Below are 17,786 nucleotides of genomic sequence, written 5' to 3' on the forward strand. Positions count from 1 at the left end.
GAGAAGATGAGGCGCCAGGAGACCCTCACACTGTGGACCATCCTCAAGTGCCCGCGGTACGTCAGCAACGCAGCCCTCGCCGAGACACTGAAGTGGCGCGGCCTGGAGGAGTTCGTCGAGCGTCTCGCGCGGGTCATGTTTGACCGCGCGGACAACGCCGGCCACGACCATCTTCGGGACATCGCGCCGCATCACACAACACCAGACCTCCGGAGAGGTGGGCTCGGGACTTGCCCCGAGCCCTTCTACACCAGTAGCTGACCAGCACTGCACACCACACCACACATCGGATCCACCAACACCAGCACGCCGCACACGCCAGCTAAGCTGCCGGTCGCCTTCACCGCGGCTCCATAACCTGGCCCCGCTCAAACGGTATCACCAGGTTAGGGGTCGCGGGGTTGGATAACGATCGGTAGCGAAGAGCTGGCCCACACCAGCGACACACACCGTCCCCAAAATGACGGCCATTTGACCACCCCACCAGTCGGTGGGGAAGCGACCCGCGACAGCCGCCGCAGCAGTGTGGCGGTAGCGGCCCCTAATACCCCCCCTGACGGGGGGTATCGACAGATCACTCACTCACTCGTCATGTGCCATTCAGCAAACGTCAGTGTAAGCGGAATTACAAGAGCTGAAAATGCCAATTACAGCGTGTTCTTGTGCAAAAACAGATCCGAAAACTCTAGACTACAAAAAAGATAAAGTTTATTTTCATCTGTAACTACTATTACATCTAAATATTATCAAATAGTGCACTAACTTTGCAAAAAACTAAAAAAAACCTTGTCAATCTAAAAGGGATACCACTTCATGTTACTAGATCTAATTTAGGGTAATTTTTAAAGATGACTTTCTAAATATTTATTTCGGTTTAACTTCTAATTTGCGTTGATTATTATTATGACCTAGTGGGTAGTGCTAGTGACCCTGACTATGAAGCCGATGGTTCTGGGTTCGAATCCCGGTAAGGGCGTTTATTTGTGTGATGAACACAGACATTTGTTCCTGAGTCATGGATGTTTTCTATGTATATAAGTATGTATTTATCTATATACAGTGAAACTTGGTGAAGTGGGACCTGGGTAAGTAAGAAACCTCCATAGCTGGGACTCATGGTGCGATCCCGACACTTTAGCACTGAATTACCTCTGTTAGTGAGACGAAACAAACCTCTATAACTGAGATTAGTATAGTCATATTTACCTGTATAATTGGGACAAAGAGTGTATTTACCTCTTTTAATGAGACTATATTTACAAGAATACTTTAGTTACATTGTTTTTTTTTTAATGTTATAGGAATTGACCTCTGTATGAAATAAAGTCAATCTATGACCTCTATAACTAGGACTTTATTCCTGATCAATTCTCGTTTTTTATAAATTTTTACTCTATCCACAAATTCCGCATTTGGTTAATTGTGTCTAAACGACGTCAAGTTTCATTAAGTGGTTAAAACTATAGAAACGAAAGATAAAATCTTGGTATAAAAAACATGAAAAACCAAAAATTTATTTCCGTTTATTATAATGGTGAGACGCAAAGAAGCCTTTATCAAATTGAATGTAAACAAATCTATCCTTTGTAGAATCATTCACAATCAATTTAAATAAACTTTAAAAGTTCACTCAATGTTCCGAAGGTCAAGGATTTTTTTAACTTATTTTTATTGTTAAATATCACAACTCATACCTACATAATGTTTACAAAATAACTTACTAACTACCTCTATAACTGAAATAACCTCTATTCTCACCTCTATTAATGGAACCCTCTGTAAATGAGACCGAAATTTATTTATACACTGACTAACTGAGAGCCTGGGAAAGTGGAATAACTCTTTAAGGGTGACAAATTTGCAGGTCCTTTGAAGTCTGAGTTATCCAGGTTTCACTGTATCTATCTATATACGTATGTATATCGTCGCCTAGTACCCATAGTAACTACAAGCTTTGCTTAGTTTGAGGCTAGGTCGATCTGTGTAGGTAAGATTATCCCGAAATATTTACTTAAATATTTTATTTATTTCTACATGTATTTTTATTCAACATTTGAAATATTGTATGCATAAGGTTGTATATTATTTATTTTAAAGTATTTACGGTTATCACGTTCCATACATCCATAAATTCCAATTTATTACTCTGGTATCACTGTAACAAAGTTAGTGATGGGACAGCATAAAAATTAATATCGATATAAAAATTATCAATATATTATTAGTTTTATTTATTAAATGCTCTACATGCATTAAAAGTTTATGTAGGGAGCCTTTATAACGTACCAAAAAATCAGAGGCGGTCTAATGTATGCATCGGATGAAGTTATTGATTTATGTCGTCTTTGCGAAGTGGAAATCCAGAAGTCCTTAACTGATGACAAAAAAGTTAGCCGTTCTTGTACACCGCAATGGGTTACAAATAACGTGTTAAAACGTTATGTTGGTAGACAACTGTTTTCAAACATCGAGACTCATTACTTTGATAATGATTTTATTGTACACAATATTGAAATTGCGAAAACAGTCACACGAAAGTATACCAGTATTAGGATAACTTATTTAAGTTATTTATCTAAAAAGACTGACCCTAAGAAATGCATTAGGCACATACACACAAAACTTATTCATTTTAAGAATCAATAGAATTTCATTATAATATTAATAAATAAAAGATTATGTAAAAGTTGTTTTTTGTTGTTTTATAAAAGATGTTATTTCTAAAAAATACCCACCCACTACCACGAAGGACCCACTGACTGGGTTAATAGTATGACGATGGAATGTTACGATTAAAATTTAAGGAAAGCGGATGAGTTAATGGTCGTTTCAATATCTCCTGACACAGTGTAAAAAGGGTCATTCTACTTTTTACTACTGGTTTTTGCGATTTCAAAGAATCTTGAAATTTTAATATTTGTAATGCATTTTAACTTACCCTAGCTAATAAAACATGATAAGCACAGAACAGGCCTATTTGACCTTATTTTTTTATTTTTAGAAATTATAGCCTGGAGTATGTAAACATACAACTATGTTACCGTCGCTGCCCTTTTACTTATAATGACAACTTTTACCTTGGTTCCAAGGTATCGTTAGTGCGGTATTAAAATATGCTTTTACAGTACATACGGTGCTACTTTTCCGCACTAGTGCATAAATTACCACATTATGTAACTATGTTGAAACTTTGTACGATATACGTGCGAATAGTTGATTCGCCACTCGTGTCGATTTAAAACACTCCCTCCAGTCATGTTTTAATTTATCGCCTCTTGTTACGAATTTCCTATTTTTCGCACTTGTATCGTAAATAACTATAATGTATTTTGTTATTTTTATTGATTGTAAAAATTTCACATGTAAAAGTGTCCCTGTGGCCCATTTGCTAAATAAATATTTGTTTGTTCGTTTGTTTTATAAAAACCACGTGCTTCTGGGTACAAAAAAAGCTGCAGTAAATAGTAAAAAGTAGAATGACCAAAAATTGTTCTGCCTAGATTTAGACGAATCATCCATGTGAAAAAAATAATCATTTTATAGTCTTTACAAGATCGTATGTTAGAGGTTGTTCATTAATCCTGTCATACCTAATAAGAGGGGAGTGGAGGGGGTCTGAAAATAATCACGAGTGATCACCGTGGGGGAGGGGTGGGCCGATTCTAAGGAAATTTACATGTATTATTTTCTTAAATTGGGCCAACCCGAATTATACAAGTTTCTTGTACAAGAATCGGCAATAATTGTATGCAATTATTTCGTTTCAATAATTGCACCAAGAGTTTAAACATGAGCAATAATTCAAAAAATGTATTCAATTATTGAATACAAGTATTGACAGGAAATAATTGCTACCCATTACTAGTGATGACGTAAAAAAGAAATCCCTTTTAATAAGCAGTAAGCACGTACCATGGCATATCATATTGTATAGCTGTAGACTAAAAATCTCCCACTCAATACCCTTTACATCATAGCCTATGGCCGCCTTCCATTTCTGTCATTAGATCTGCATGCTCGATGGTATATTGTATTGCTATCAGAACTAAACCAACATGTAAAACATTAACTAATAAATTGATAATAGAAGATCATTCATCACGAAATCAGTCGAATCGAACTTCTGCCGCCCCTCACTACCCCCACTGCTGAAACCAGATGGGTCACTTGCCCACACTGCTGAAGAGAAAGCGAATTTATTTGCTTCCATCTTCGCTGAATCTTCACGTCTAGATGTAACTGGCGCAAAACCTCCTAGTCCACTAGTTTGCGAGACTTCTATGTCGGACATACGCATACGTCAGACGGAGGTCCGCAAAGTGCTGCAAAACCTAGACGTGAACAAAGCAAGTGGTCCTGACGGTATTTCAGCCATAGTTCTTAAAACCTGTGCTCCTGAGCTATGTCCCATATTGACGCGCCTCTTCCGCCTCTCTATGACTACCGGTCAGGTCCGAAATCTTGGAAGCTTGCTAATGTGCAACCAGTACCGAAAAAAGGTAGCCGGGCTGACCCTGCCAACTATAGACCGATTTCGGTCACTTCCATACACTGTAAGAGTATGGAACGTGTACTGAATAACCGACTCCTGGCATACCTAGAAGCGAACGACCTGCTCAGTGACCGGCAGTACGGGTTCCGCCGAGGCCGGTCTACTGGAGATCTTCTAGCGTATGCCACCCACATCTGGAGTGAGGCCATCGAAAAGAATGGAGAGGCTTTAGCCGTCTCTCTAGATATATCGAAGGCTTTTGACAGGGTCTGGCACGAGGGCCTTATTAGCAAGCTACCGTCCTTCGGTTTTCCCCCTAGTTTTTGTGACTGGGTATCAGACTTTCTGAGGGATCGATCGATTCGTGTGGTCATTAATGGCTGCTCGTCCGATCAGTTGGCAATCAATGCCGGAGTCCCTCAGGGGTCCGTGCTTTCAGCGACCCTTTTCCTGCTCCACATAAACGACCTGCTGAAACCAGGTACGTTCGGATATGCAGATGACACTACGGTTGTTGAAAGCTACATACCCAATTCACGAGCTAGTGGAGTCCAAATACAGGCGCTCAGGGAGGCAATGGTCGAACGCATGAACGTGTCACTAAAGGCAGTCTCTGATTGGGGTGAAGCCAATTTGGTCTCGTTCAATGCTAGTAAGACCCAGGCGTGTCTTATCTCCGCCAAACGGAGTCCATTCCATTTGACTCCTACTTTCCGAAATGTATCCCTTCCGATAACCGACCATCTTGAGCTTCTCGGAATCTCGCTGACTTCGAAACTCAACTTCGGCCCGCACATCGAGTCGAAAGCACAGTTAGCAGCAAAAAAGCTGGGCATCCTCAACAGGGTGAGGCAGTATTTTACACCTAGGCAACTGCTCGACCTTTACCTAGCACAAGTGCGATCGTGTGTGGAATACTGTTCGCATCTGTGGGATGGTTCAGCAAAATACCAGCTTGAGGCGCTCGAGTCAGTTGAGAGGAGAGCCAAGAGAATCATTAATGATGACAATCTGACGAATGCTCGACTCCAAAGTCTGGAGCATCGTCGCAAGGTTGCCAGCCTAACGATCTTTTACAGGATACATTTCGGAGAGTGTGCCGAGGAACTGCACAACCTTATTCCTCCGTCCCCATTTCACCATAGGACTACCAGACAATCGGCACTCCGGCACCGCTTCATGGTAGGTATTCCACAAATACGCACGAAGCGTTTTGCTTCAACATTTCTTATGCGAACTGCCAAGGAGTGGAATGCCCTGCCCGAGTCTGTGTTTCCGCATGAGTACAATCTGGGTCTCTTCAAGGCTAGGGTAAATAGGTATCTCATAGGTAAGCGTGCTCCACCGTAGACCGCATCATCACTTACCATCAGGTGAGATCGTGGTCAAACGCTTGCCTATCGTTATAAAAAAAAAAAAAAAAAATCTATATCAGCTTGAAAGATTTGCCCTAAACAAATAGACAAACTGACATACATACATTACTAACATTAAAAGTTAGTAAAATGCTGGTACAAAGACTTGGTTTCTAATTATTATTATAATTGATAAAAGCAGAAAATTAAAATTAATTGTCAATAAAATATCGACAATATTATCGACGCGTCCCACGCACAATCTAGGTTGACTAAAAACTGACGTCATCTCGTTCACAGGGTTGTCTGTGTTTGTTCTTGTACTTGTGTGAATATGTTTATGCTAGTGTTTGATAATTTAGTCGTGTGCGTTTGTAGCGAAGCATGCAAAAAATGCATTAGTGTTAACACTATGTGTGTGCGTTACCTCGTCCCCCGCGCCTAAAACGGCAGAATTTTTCAGATAGAACTTTGTGCGCATTTCGATTCCATCTAGTTATATCTTCCAAGTTTACAATATTTGAATCGTAAAAAAATTGGTTCATATGCAAAAATATCAAACATTGAACAAAGTATTTTTTACATTTCAAATCAACGGAAAATGATTATCAGAACCGACATCGGGAAGTGTGGATGTAATTGGCCCTATAGGCCTCTTACCTGTCTATGATTAGACTTTTTTTCAAGTATTCTAGGTATTGTAGCGCCATCTATTTATGGTTTTTTTGTCGGACAGTTTTTGGTATATGGAGATCCTATTCCTTAACTTTACTTTCCATACTTGGCATCCTACTTTAGCTGGGAGGCATGGAAGCAAAGAATTATCATGATCATGCACAGCTACTCCAATTTAAAAAAAAACTTGTATTTTGTCTATGTAAACTGGGAATAGTGTATACGGTGATTGGCTATTTGAGTTTTGTGTTGGCGTTGCCGGTCCAGTGCTGCCAGGCGTACGATAATTATCGTACATGTACGATAATTCGTGCTCCGGTACGATGTACGTACCAAAGAGCATTATCGTACGCAAAAGTACGATAATTTCAGCCCTTGGACGATGCCACCTGAAAAGTAGTATTTCAAGCAAAATATGACATTTTCTCTCAGAAATATGCTAAAATTAGCTTTATTGGGTATTCGGCTCCTTGGTGTAACTAGAAAGTGTTGAAATTTCCAGTAAACCGTTTGGATCTATCAGAAAAATACACAAATATAGAGTCTGTGCAGAAAAAGAAGAGTCGTGGAATGTATGAGGCCCAATATATTCCACGACTCTTCTCTTTCCAAACAGACTAAAGCTGTTTATTGCGCAATTGAGACGTAAATTGTGTTTTTTATGATGATATAATTGTTTTAATTTATGTTTCTTTTGCAAGATTCTTTTGGGGTTTTCATTTATGCTTGTTTTGCAAGATTTTAATGCCTTTTTGATAGGCGTACGATTTTTTTTTCATTTTCAACAGTACGATAACTTTGAAATTCAAATACGATAATTCTCTTTCGATCACCTGGCAACACTAGCCGGCCAATACTGTCAAAAAGGTAAGTAGAAGTAGTAAATTCTTCGATAATAGTTTTAATTTCTTACTTATTGAAATTGGAATTGGAAAACACTGATTACTGTTAGAATAAGCCAATTATACTGAACATATTGATATAAATGCTAGAGCGGGTAAGTTTAACTTATTTATATACTTGCTTTACTCTCTAACCTTATTTTATGTAGGTACCAAATTCATTAGAATAGAACTCTTTTCACACTAAGTCTGACCTCTCTCACAACATAAAGTTCCAGAAATAATTTATAGCAAGATAATAATTTAGTTCATATACTCACTTCTTGTTATTGGAAACTACTTTCATGAGTGTTGGAACATGGAATATGTCAATTATTTCAAAAACTCATCACACTTTGTATGGATAATCAATCATTTTATTGTATTTTTCTCTATCACAGCTTAACAACATTTTTGTTTAACTGTGTGTACAGGAAAACACATAATAACAAGTTAATTATGTAAATCTCACACAATTTTATTAAAGCATTGTTTACATTTCTATTTGGTTACCGCATTTTACAGTAGCTAATTTGTAATAAAAAAAAATTTACAACTTTGAAATGATAAGAACTGTAATCAAAATAATATCAATGAAAACTTTGTAGTGATGTAAATTAATGCCATCTTTTGACAATACATCTCTTTTTCAAATTCTCTTTGATAATATAAAGTTATAATAAAATGAATAGCTAGTAAATTTAAATAAAACTATGTAAAAAGGTTATATTGCATACTTATAATGAATTTAAAATACAATCCAGATGTTCAACAATTGTTTTTTCAATTTATTTTTTGAATCCAATCCAACAATAGAATTGATTTAGAGTCTGCAGAAAGAGTTGCAGAATGTATTGGTTCCTTTATGTTTCATGACTCTTGTCTTTGCTTTAGCTTTGTATCTTGCTTTCTTCTGATCTATTTGTAAGTACCTAAAATGTCTCTATGTACTTATTCTGTTGTGGGTCTTTGTATCACTGCATCTTTATTCCGATGTCATACTGACACCTTTATTTCAATTGATAAGTTTGTTTTCTGATCATTTGCAGCAACAGATTTATCACTCTATTAATTCCGGTGTTTTCCAAATAAGTCCATCATCATTTTTGTTATTGTATAATTTTTATCTTAGTTTCTACAGCTCTGTGATGCTACTAATATAATATAATATAAATTGATTTGATGTTTTGCGGTTAGTATTTTCCTCGCCTTAGTGTGGTGAAAAATGTTGTGTTTCACTTGGTGGCAGGATTTGTTTAACTCTCGTACCTTGAAACCCTTGCACAATGTTCATTTAATTTTGGAATCTTTCGCTTACTCGGGTATCAATATTCCATGATGGGTTAAACAAATAAAAATAATTATTTTTTTTTCAAGTTAGGTAGGGACATATGTTGTTTTTGTTTTCGTTTGAGTTTTTATACCTTTTACAATGATGATTGACATGACTATAGTCTGTATCTTTAGGTATTTAAAAAAAGGATAACAAAATCTACCCTCAAATGGCTCCTTAAGGCAGTTGAGGGTAGATGAAAACATTACATGATCAAATAATGTAGGTTTAAAGTCAGGTCGTTCAGTGACAGATCCAGGTGGACTACCCGAAAATTTACAAATTGTTTATTTACCTTTTTTTTAATAAAGATACAGACTATAATAAAATAATATAAATAATGATGAATAATAAAAATTATATTATGATGAATAATAAAAATTATATTGGACCTTAGTCAAAGTTTTTGGATTGTACCTATTTCAAATAGGTGTTTTACATTTTTCATCCCAAAAACTCGTAACCTGGCCAAAACGTTACGTTCTAATAATATCTCACCTCTGTCGCATACCATTCTTAAAATTTACATAAATTTGTATTCATTTACAATGGACGTAAGTAAATGACTAGATCTGTCTGATGAATATCTAAATACGGATCCTTTTTTTTACTAGGCAATATGTTCACCGACAAAGTTGTCCTAATCACTGGCGCCAGTTCTGGAATCGGCGCCGAAACTGCTTTGGAGTTTGCCAAATTAAATGCATCTCTAGTAATAACTGGAAGGAACCAGGAGAATCTGTCCAAAATTGCCAACCAATGCGAAGATAATTCACCAGCTAAACACAAACCTCTCGTAGTTGTCGCTGACATGACGAATGAAAACGATGTCAAGAGAATTATAGACGAAACTATAAAAAAGTTCCAAAAACTTGATGTTCTTGTGAATAATGCTGGTGTGTTGGAATCAGGAACAATAGAGACAACTTCGTTGGCGCAATATGACAGAGTCATGAACATGAACGTCCGCTCACCTTATCATCTCACGACTTTAGCGGTGCCGTATCTTTTGCAAACTAAAGGCAACATCGTCAACGTGTCGAGCGTGACGGGTTTACGATCTTTCCCGAATGTTCTTGCGTACTGCATGTCGAAATCTGCTTTGGATCAGTTTACAAGATGTGTAGCTCTCGAGCTAGCACCTAAAGGAGTCAGAGTTAATGCTGTTAACCCTGGAGTGATAACCACTGGTTTGCATAAGAAAGGAGAGGGCAGCATGAATGATGAGCAATATGAAGCTTTTATAAAGAAGTGCGCTCAAACGCACGCTTTGGGACGACCTGGAGATGCGAAGGAAGTAGCGTCAGTTATTATTTTCTTGGCCAGTGAAGGTGCTAGTAATATTACTGGAGCAACTCTACCCGTTGATGGAGGACGCCATGCTATGTGTCCTCGTTAATTATAACAGGTAAAGTTGCCTTTCAAGTTCATTGTGATACGAGATTTATGTAACTTATGGAAACATAATTAGACAGCATATTTTAAATAATGTACTTGATGTATTTTCTCCTATTGTTATTTAAGTTAAAGGTGTTGGTGGTCCAACCAATAAATGATATTTTAGATATTTTTTAAGACTTTCAATAAAACAGACATGTGCAATCCCAATAACATTTAATGTTAAATAATACACATTTTCTGATATTTTTCTACAACTTTTAAGTGAACTTTTGACAATTCAACAATTTTATAACTGGTTTAAACAAAAGGTTTTTCCTTTTCACTTTTAACGCAGTTGATGATGTTTATTACTTCGTCTGTAATTGCCTCCGAGGCTTCAATGATCCCATCTGCTGCACAATTCACGATGGTCTCCAAAGCGTCCTCTATTACGTCCCTGCTAATTGATCTCTGAAAATGAAACAACTACTTACTGATTCATTACAGTTTTATACACCAGTGAAAAGATATTTATGTTTGAATCAAAAATCATTCAATTTCATAATAAAATCTCGGTTGTCTTGTCTTAAATCATTCTTGTTTATTACTTACAGTATTCATAATGTCAGCCTCTTTTTGTTCCATGTCATCATAAATCTCTCCTCTAGCTTTATTCAGGCATTCATCAGCATCGTCAACTTCTTGTACGCATTTATTCACTTTATCTTCAGCCTCTTTAATAAATTCAGTGTCATCAAGCATCAGTTTTGACTGATTGCTATTTAAAACTGATGCATTATTAACACTGTCAGCAATACACGATTTCACACGTTGTGCTATTTGCTTTAGTAAATCTTGGATCACGTCCTTGTCATCCTGTAATGAAAATAATCGTTGTAAGATTATTAATAGTTCTAAGATTTACTAGTTGAGGTACTTAATAGTACTTACTTGGATACATTGTTTAACATCTCCTGCTTTTTTCTTCAATGCCTGTATAAACTTGTTAAATTTATCTTTTAGGACTTCTAACTTGGCCTCAAAATCTTTGACCGCTTCTTCCGCTCGTTTCTTTATATTTTGAAGGCATACGATGATTTTCTCTCTAGTCTTATTAGCTATGTCTTTTACAGCGTTCCATGCGTTAGTAATACTGTTTTTAATTTTATCCCATAAGTCACTAATACTCAGTAACCTGTTTACATCGATATTGGCGAGTTCTTTTGACTGTATCGTATAAATTGCATTGATTTGATTTTGAGACAGTTGTGCCAGGTAGCTTTTTAAAGGAACGATTTCTTTCGCTTCTGCATTCTGGAATTGGTAAATGTAGAAACGTGTTTGTTGAATAAATATACTGTTTATTAATAATTTATTTAATTGCAACTTACCGTTGTCCTTAAAATACAATATATGACGACCAAAATTAGTACTTTCATCTTTGCTGTCCAATGCAGAAGTAAATAAGAGTTAATGCTTGTAGTTATTTATAGTATCCACATTGCCTTTTAAGTGGCTATCGCTAACAATTCGATCGATATCTTTTATTTAAATACCCTTATTGTAAGATTTATCAGTAGCTTTCATTTGTTTGCTTGTCACTTGAATATAGGACCTAGCCAAGAATTTGAAGTGTCTTATCGCTTATCGATCTTATCGTGTTTGTTGGAGGTTATTCAGCCCAGAGAGTCCAAGATGGTCACTCTTTAAGCTTCAGTCATCGTATCCGTCACTTTCTATCAAAGTAAGTAAGTTTTTCAGTGCGAGGTTGACTCCTTTGGTAGAGGGACTCCCATAAAACATAGATGGGTAGATTTAGCTAAATGGCTAGTTACTTGTTAAATACATCCTATTGCTTAAGGTGGTAGGTGGTAAGTTCAATTTGATTTTGCTTAAGAGAAACATTTAAAAAAATAATCAAAATATCTTTCTTTACTTGAATATGGTAACAAGGCAAGATCTTATGGCTAAGTTTTACTTTTAAAATATTTTTCTATAAAACTTATAAACTAAACTAAATTATAACCATCGAAATTAATAATAAATAGAAAAAAAACCCAAAACCTAAACTAAAATAAAAATTCACCTCTCGAATGGCTAAGTTGAACATGCATATTCAACCTGCATGCAGGCGTGCAAATTATTTACACTTCCATTATTATTTAATATGTTATTAACAAATTCTAAACTAAAAATATAATATTAAAATTAAAATGTCAAACAACGACATAATAAATAATGGGGAAAAGAAAAACCTTTTTTCATTTTAAACTTAAACATCCTAAGTGATTTACACTCCCCGGTATTTCATTATACAATTTGGGGACCAAATACTTCCTACTTCTTTTTCCATAATAATTACTACAACACGAGGGTATAAATTGGTAATTGTAAACCCTTTGAAATATTTTTAAAACTGTCAACTTCTTTTATAAAGCGTGTCTTGAAGTAGTAATGGGAGCCTGGGAATTTTCATAAATAGGTAAGTATGACCTAAAGTTTAATGTTCACATCGACTCCGTCGTAACTCACTTTCAGATAAATGGGAATAAATCCTTCCCTTTGTCTTGTCTTGTCTTAAAAACGAAGAAGAGTACATTGAGTTATTATTTAATTATTTTTCTTTACTCTTAATAAAAACATATTTTTACAAGCAAACCCTTGAGTGATCACTAGTATATAGAACTAGCATCGATAGTTGAGTTTATCGATACAGGAACTCCCTACTTGTCAAACAATTTTGTCCCGCGGATTCCTGTCTGTTGATGTCTAATTTTCTAATGAAAACATGCCCATAATTTTAATTTTTTCAGTTTTAATACTTATACTTACGTATATCGTTACCCTGCATCACATACCAGTATAATTTTAGTATAAAATAGCTAGTGATATAGCCGAGGGCCCTGAGCAAAATTTTATACAGAAATATATTTTCAGAGTAATTGAGACAAAAAGGTAAAAATTAAAAACCCGCGCTATGGTAATTTCTTCGGTCGCAAGTTTCTCGCGGCACGCCATTTCTAATTTCCTGGCTTTATGCCCCCTCAATATTAGCACGAGAGGTTAAACAACGACTTTGCCTCCTTGTAATAGTAGTTTATGTGACTGCTACATAATAAAAGGCGTTAAAATACACGAGTGTGGGTTTAAGAAACGAACGAAGTGAGTATCTTAAAAAGACCACACGAGTGTTTTAATGCCTAATTATGTACAGTTACATACACTATTTTATCTACACACATATTATAAAATTTCTATGAAATATTCACTAACCCAAATTACAGCCTCAGTTACGATGCCCTTGCCAAATCGTTGCTCTCTTGGCGGAACTCGTGGATATGTGGTGGCGTCACCGAAATATTTTTTTCGCTTATTTTACACGAAATTTTTGCTATAGTTACCTTAAAAACAACAAAACATATTAATTTTATACTTAAAACTAATTAAAAGATAAACTGTACGTGAAATGGCGGTAAATGAAAACTTCTTTCACGCATGTAGTTTTTTTTTTAAATTCAGAGACAAACTAGAGTCGGGGGCCTATTTCCGTATCATTCTATACAAACTAACGTTGCGATTTTCCTATTTTTCGCACTTGTATCGTAATCTATTATGATTTTATCCAGTAAAGTTCACTAATTTATGAAGATTATTATTGATGCAATTTTCACGAGTTGTATATATTCTGAAATTAGTCATTATTTAGGTAAACATATTCACACCAGCAATTTTGGAAAGAAAACATTTATTTCACGAAAAAACATACTAATGATATCGAATTTACATTTTACATCCATTACATCGTTAATTAATCTTGTTATCGATTTCGATAGGAGTATCGATAGTATTGACAGGATCGTTTCCAAAAGAAATGTCAACATTTCCATTAGGAGCATCAGGAACGTTGGGGGTGGACTCTGTGAGCGCGGAGAATGTGTTGGTGACCTTGCACTTCTGCAGGTCCATGATGACCTTGGCTGTGCCCATGCCGGCTTCAAGGAGGCGTTGGCCGGCGCACAGTTCTAGGGCGACGGGTAACTTGGCTATGGCTATGTCGACTCGTGCCACCTGTGAATGTTAAAACTGTAGTTACCTGATGTTGACATTCGAATGGAGACAGCAGCACAATTGGGTACTTGACGCATGTTGAATATTATAACAAAATTTAGCTAAATGGATAGAAAATGAGCCATCCAAAAAGTGGAATTTTAAGAGACATATTCAGATTATGAAACAATACAGTCCAGCTCGTCTTAAAGAAAATAACTTTAAAAAGAAGAAGAAAATGGTACCATTCGATTCCTTATTTATTAGAGGCGTTTCAATCGTCGAGTGTGAGCATCAGACTTTAACTCTAATTTCTAACCTTTGTGTTGCTTAAATGCCATGAGTCCTATATAGACATTTGATCCTCAGGAAAATCAAGATCGATTGACATTATTTACAAAAAACTGTCAAGTAGCCAATTCCTGCTGTAGCGCTGCTGCTGCTGCAGAGTGACCGCAACGTTGGACGGTCGAGATCACAAACATGACACGTAAGCCAGCGTTCCGAAATAGTACCTTGTGTGTGTATTAAGGGCGGTAAACAAGATACGAATGAGTTTGAATTGAAGCACGAAGCCGAAAGCACGGGCTTAATTAACACGAATCCTGTACCGCCCGAGGCACACACAATGTTTTTCATCCCACTTGTGAGAAAAAAAGGGAAACACTACCTTCGGTCGTGTTTTAATTTATCGCCACTCGTTGCAAATTTCCTACTTTGCGCAACTTGTATTAACTTGTGTAAGACCCAATACCTACTAGGTTAAGTTTCCTGTAGATATATATTTATTCATAAGACTAACAGATTTTTAAGAAGCTACTAACCAATTTCTATGGATTATGGTCCGAAATAAACAATTTTTTTATTTTTTTTATTTTATAATATACTATTTGTTGTTTGTAAACTGGACTGTAACAGTATCTAACACTGCTTAATGACATATCGCAAAACTCATATTATTAAACGTAAACTACCTACTGCTACACTAGAGTGCGAAAACATTTGAGAAACGGGAGCAAATTGGTATGGGCCAATCGTGACTGGTTAAAGCCACCGCGCAACCGCGCTCATACAAAGTGTTAATTTAAGGAATAAATAAATGTAAAAAAAAAAAAATTGCTTCCATCCCAGACGACACAGAAAATCACGTATTCATGACCCTTGACAAATGAAAGGTACTTATAGATAGTAGTACCTAAAGATATAACTAATTGTTTCAGTTGAGAGATGGAACACCAATTAATATACAATCCGGAATTAATTAAACTTTAAAAAGTAATTGAATGACAGAATTTACATGAAGATTTGAAAGCGATAAATTTATTAACGAGTGTAATTGTCATACCAAAATAAATGTTTGTTCGGAAGTAATATGCTCTCTTATCGTTCCTTATTCGTAATTGTAACGCTTATAACTGCTTCATGTTTTAAACGTTCACTAAAAATGGTATTATACTTATGCACTTACGTTGATTCCGCTTTGCGTCATGAAAACGGCTCCCTTCATTTCAGTCTTCAAGGCAAGCATAGCAAGGCACGCTCCTTTAATAAATATGTTGTTGTCGTTGTCTGTGCAATTCTTCATTCCCTCCGTAGCCCTGTTGGCGAAGTCGAGGCCTCCCTGGGATATTTCGACCTGTCTTGCAATCAGATCGCTGATTTCTTGGACTTTTTCATCGGCGCAGGTCATGGTTCTGTATACGGCGTCGTTGAGGAGTTGATCGGCTTGCTTCTTATGAGACTGCAACATTATCACTCGTATAGTTCATAATTTATGTACATTCGTTAATTTTACCTCTTGTTTAAAAATAGTAACTACCTACTCAACGTTACAGTGTAGTTTGCAACCTTTTTCCTGGTAAGTGCCCAAATATTTGTTACTCCTTACATTTTCACTTTATATATTTATTTGCACTCAAGAGCAATGAAGACGTGTCACTCTTGCAGCAACTTCTCTAAATGATGTGACATTTATTGCACAGTAATAATTCTTATCCTGTAAGTTAAAAGATCTCTTTCTGCCCTTTTTGGTGTCTGATTGTAAATAGGCTAATTCAAGGTTACTTAAGGGGCCCACTGATTAACAGTCCGCCGGACGGAATCGGCCTGTCGGTTAGATCAAAAAGTTGTCAGTTCCGAACAACTGAAACCGTCCGGCGGACTGTTAATCAGTGGGCCCCTTTAAAGACACTCTTAGAGCTCTTGCTCTTTGTCACGGAGGACTAGTTCTGTGGGAACGAGTTTTTACTGAATCCCGCAAAAATCTTAAAAGTGTTCACACCCAGTACTATGCATCCTTTTTTTTGCGGAAGAGCAATGAAAAGAACATAGTGGGCATTCGGTTTGTAGTGGCAAAACTAAACAGCAAATTTTGAACAGATCGGTTATTTGCCTCACATACACTACTAACAAGATCCTGCAGAAAACTGTACCTCCAAAAAAACGGGGTATTTCCCTGGGAAATGGCTCTTACTACCTTTAAAATCGTCATATTAACTCACCTCGACACACTCTTTGATCGCCCCACCGGCGTTAGAGATCCTATCCGCAACATTCGAGATAGCTTGCGATACTCTATCCTTCAGCTTCTGGATTTCAGCTTGCAGCTTTTCCTTCATAATTTTAACTTGGTCCTTCAAGCCGGATGCGAAGCCTTTCATAGCGTCTGCAGCTTGCTGTGCAGATTTGCAGAGGTTCGCTGCTAGATCTTCGATTAGTTTCTTGGTGTTGGCGAAGATATCAGGGCTCTCGGGTGGTGCCAATGTCTGGGACTCAATGGTCGCAGCTTGGCCGAGGGCACATACCTGGTTAATGAAAGCATTTTGATACCTTCCACCTTAACAGGTCAAATTAAGGGAAGTTATCATTAATATTTTTCAAGAAAATAATTTCTTACTTAAAATCCGTTTATATAAGGTTAATGTGAGGAAGACCGTCTATAAGGTAAGAGCGTCTACAAGCTCTTTCATCGCTTCGGATTCTTGCGTTTGTACACATACTCCACTTACAGAATGTCGATAGACCAGGTGCGAACATCTTCCTTTCTGTGTCTGAGCGAAGTACGTAGGTTTTCAATTACGAGAGTTCGTGCCTTATGGCGGTCTTCCCAACCAAAATATGGCGGTTCTTCTCCTTCCCCACATTGACCTTATGCGTTTTGAATTTAACTAATTAATTTAAGCTTTTTTACAAAGAAGTAGTAAATAAACTTTTAAATAGGTAGCCTTACTACGACGAGAAACGCGCCAACTGCGATGAACCTCATGTTTGCGGGTTTCTATGATTTCCAACTGAAGTCTGATGTTTTCACCGTAAACCCCATAGTTTATATACTGTTCTATGCAAATGCAGTTACCCAAAGTTCCCCGAAGACAAACAGATATATCTTATCTATGGTGTTTCATGGTAAATATTGAATTAATTATCAGTGATAAAATCAGATTCAAATGCGTTTGATAATAGGCTAAATAGGTTGAGCTACAAAGGTACGATTGCAGAATACGTTTTTCAGGGATCCGTAGCCGATACCTAAGTACCTAACCTTTTGATGAAGATAAGAGTTACAAGTTTTTAAGAGTAAACCGGGGTTTGATACACGCTTTATCATTTGACCAAATGGCGAG

At 36.7% G+C, this 17,786-nt stretch overlaps 2 protein-coding genes across 6 annotated transcripts; one reads left to right on the plus strand and one right to left on the minus strand.

Annotated features, from left to right (window-relative positions):
- The first annotated feature begins 7,089 nt into the window (after window positions 1-7,089).
- LOC133520435 (3-oxoacyl-[acyl-carrier-protein] reductase FabG-like) lies at window positions 7,090-10,306 on the plus strand. Of its 3 annotated transcripts, none has more exons than XM_061854841.1 (2): window positions 7,090-7,389; window positions 9,351-10,306. In XM_061854841.1, the coding sequence occupies exon 2, from the start codon at window positions 9,356-9,358 to the stop codon at window positions 10,133-10,135; it is 780 nt and encodes a 259-aa protein (XP_061710825.1). In that variant the 5' UTR covers window positions 7,090-7,389; window positions 9,351-9,355; the 3' UTR covers window positions 10,136-10,306. The 3 variants fall into 3 exon arrangements, with proteins under 3 accessions (XP_061710825.1, XP_061710826.1, XP_061710824.1); XM_061854842.1 differs by having other exon boundaries at window positions 7,384-7,519; XM_061854840.1 differs by lacking the exon at window positions 7,090-7,389 and adding an exon at window positions 8,586-8,595.
- A 27-nt stretch (window positions 10,307-10,333) lies between these two features.
- Window positions 10,334-17,534, minus strand: LOC133520434 (uncharacterized). Of its 3 annotated transcripts, none has more exons than XM_061854837.1 (7): window positions 17,393-17,534; window positions 16,665-16,967; window positions 15,632-15,904; window positions 11,508-14,184; window positions 11,068-11,430; window positions 10,729-10,992; window positions 10,334-10,587 (listed from the first exon to the last, which is right to left on the minus strand). In XM_061854837.1, the coding sequence occupies exons 1-4, from the start codon at window positions 17,426-17,428 to the stop codon at window positions 13,921-13,923; spliced, it is 876 nt and encodes a 291-aa protein (XP_061710821.1). In that variant the 5' UTR covers window positions 17,429-17,534; the 3' UTR covers window positions 10,334-10,587; window positions 10,729-10,992; window positions 11,068-11,430; window positions 11,508-13,920. The 3 variants fall into 3 exon arrangements, with proteins under 3 accessions (XP_061710821.1, XP_061710822.1, XP_061710823.1); XM_061854838.1 differs by having other exon boundaries at window positions 10,334-10,602; XM_061854839.1 differs by lacking the exons at window positions 15,632-15,904; window positions 16,665-16,967; window positions 17,393-17,534 and having other exon boundaries at window positions 10,334-10,602; window positions 11,508-11,618.
- Window positions 17,535-17,786: the final 252 nt, after the last annotated feature.

This window comes from Cydia pomonella, chromosome 8, assembly GCF_033807575.1.
Source record: "Cydia pomonella isolate Wapato2018A chromosome 8, ilCydPomo1, whole genome shotgun sequence".
NCBI lineage: Eukaryota > Metazoa > Arthropoda > Insecta > Lepidoptera > Tortricidae > Cydia > Cydia pomonella.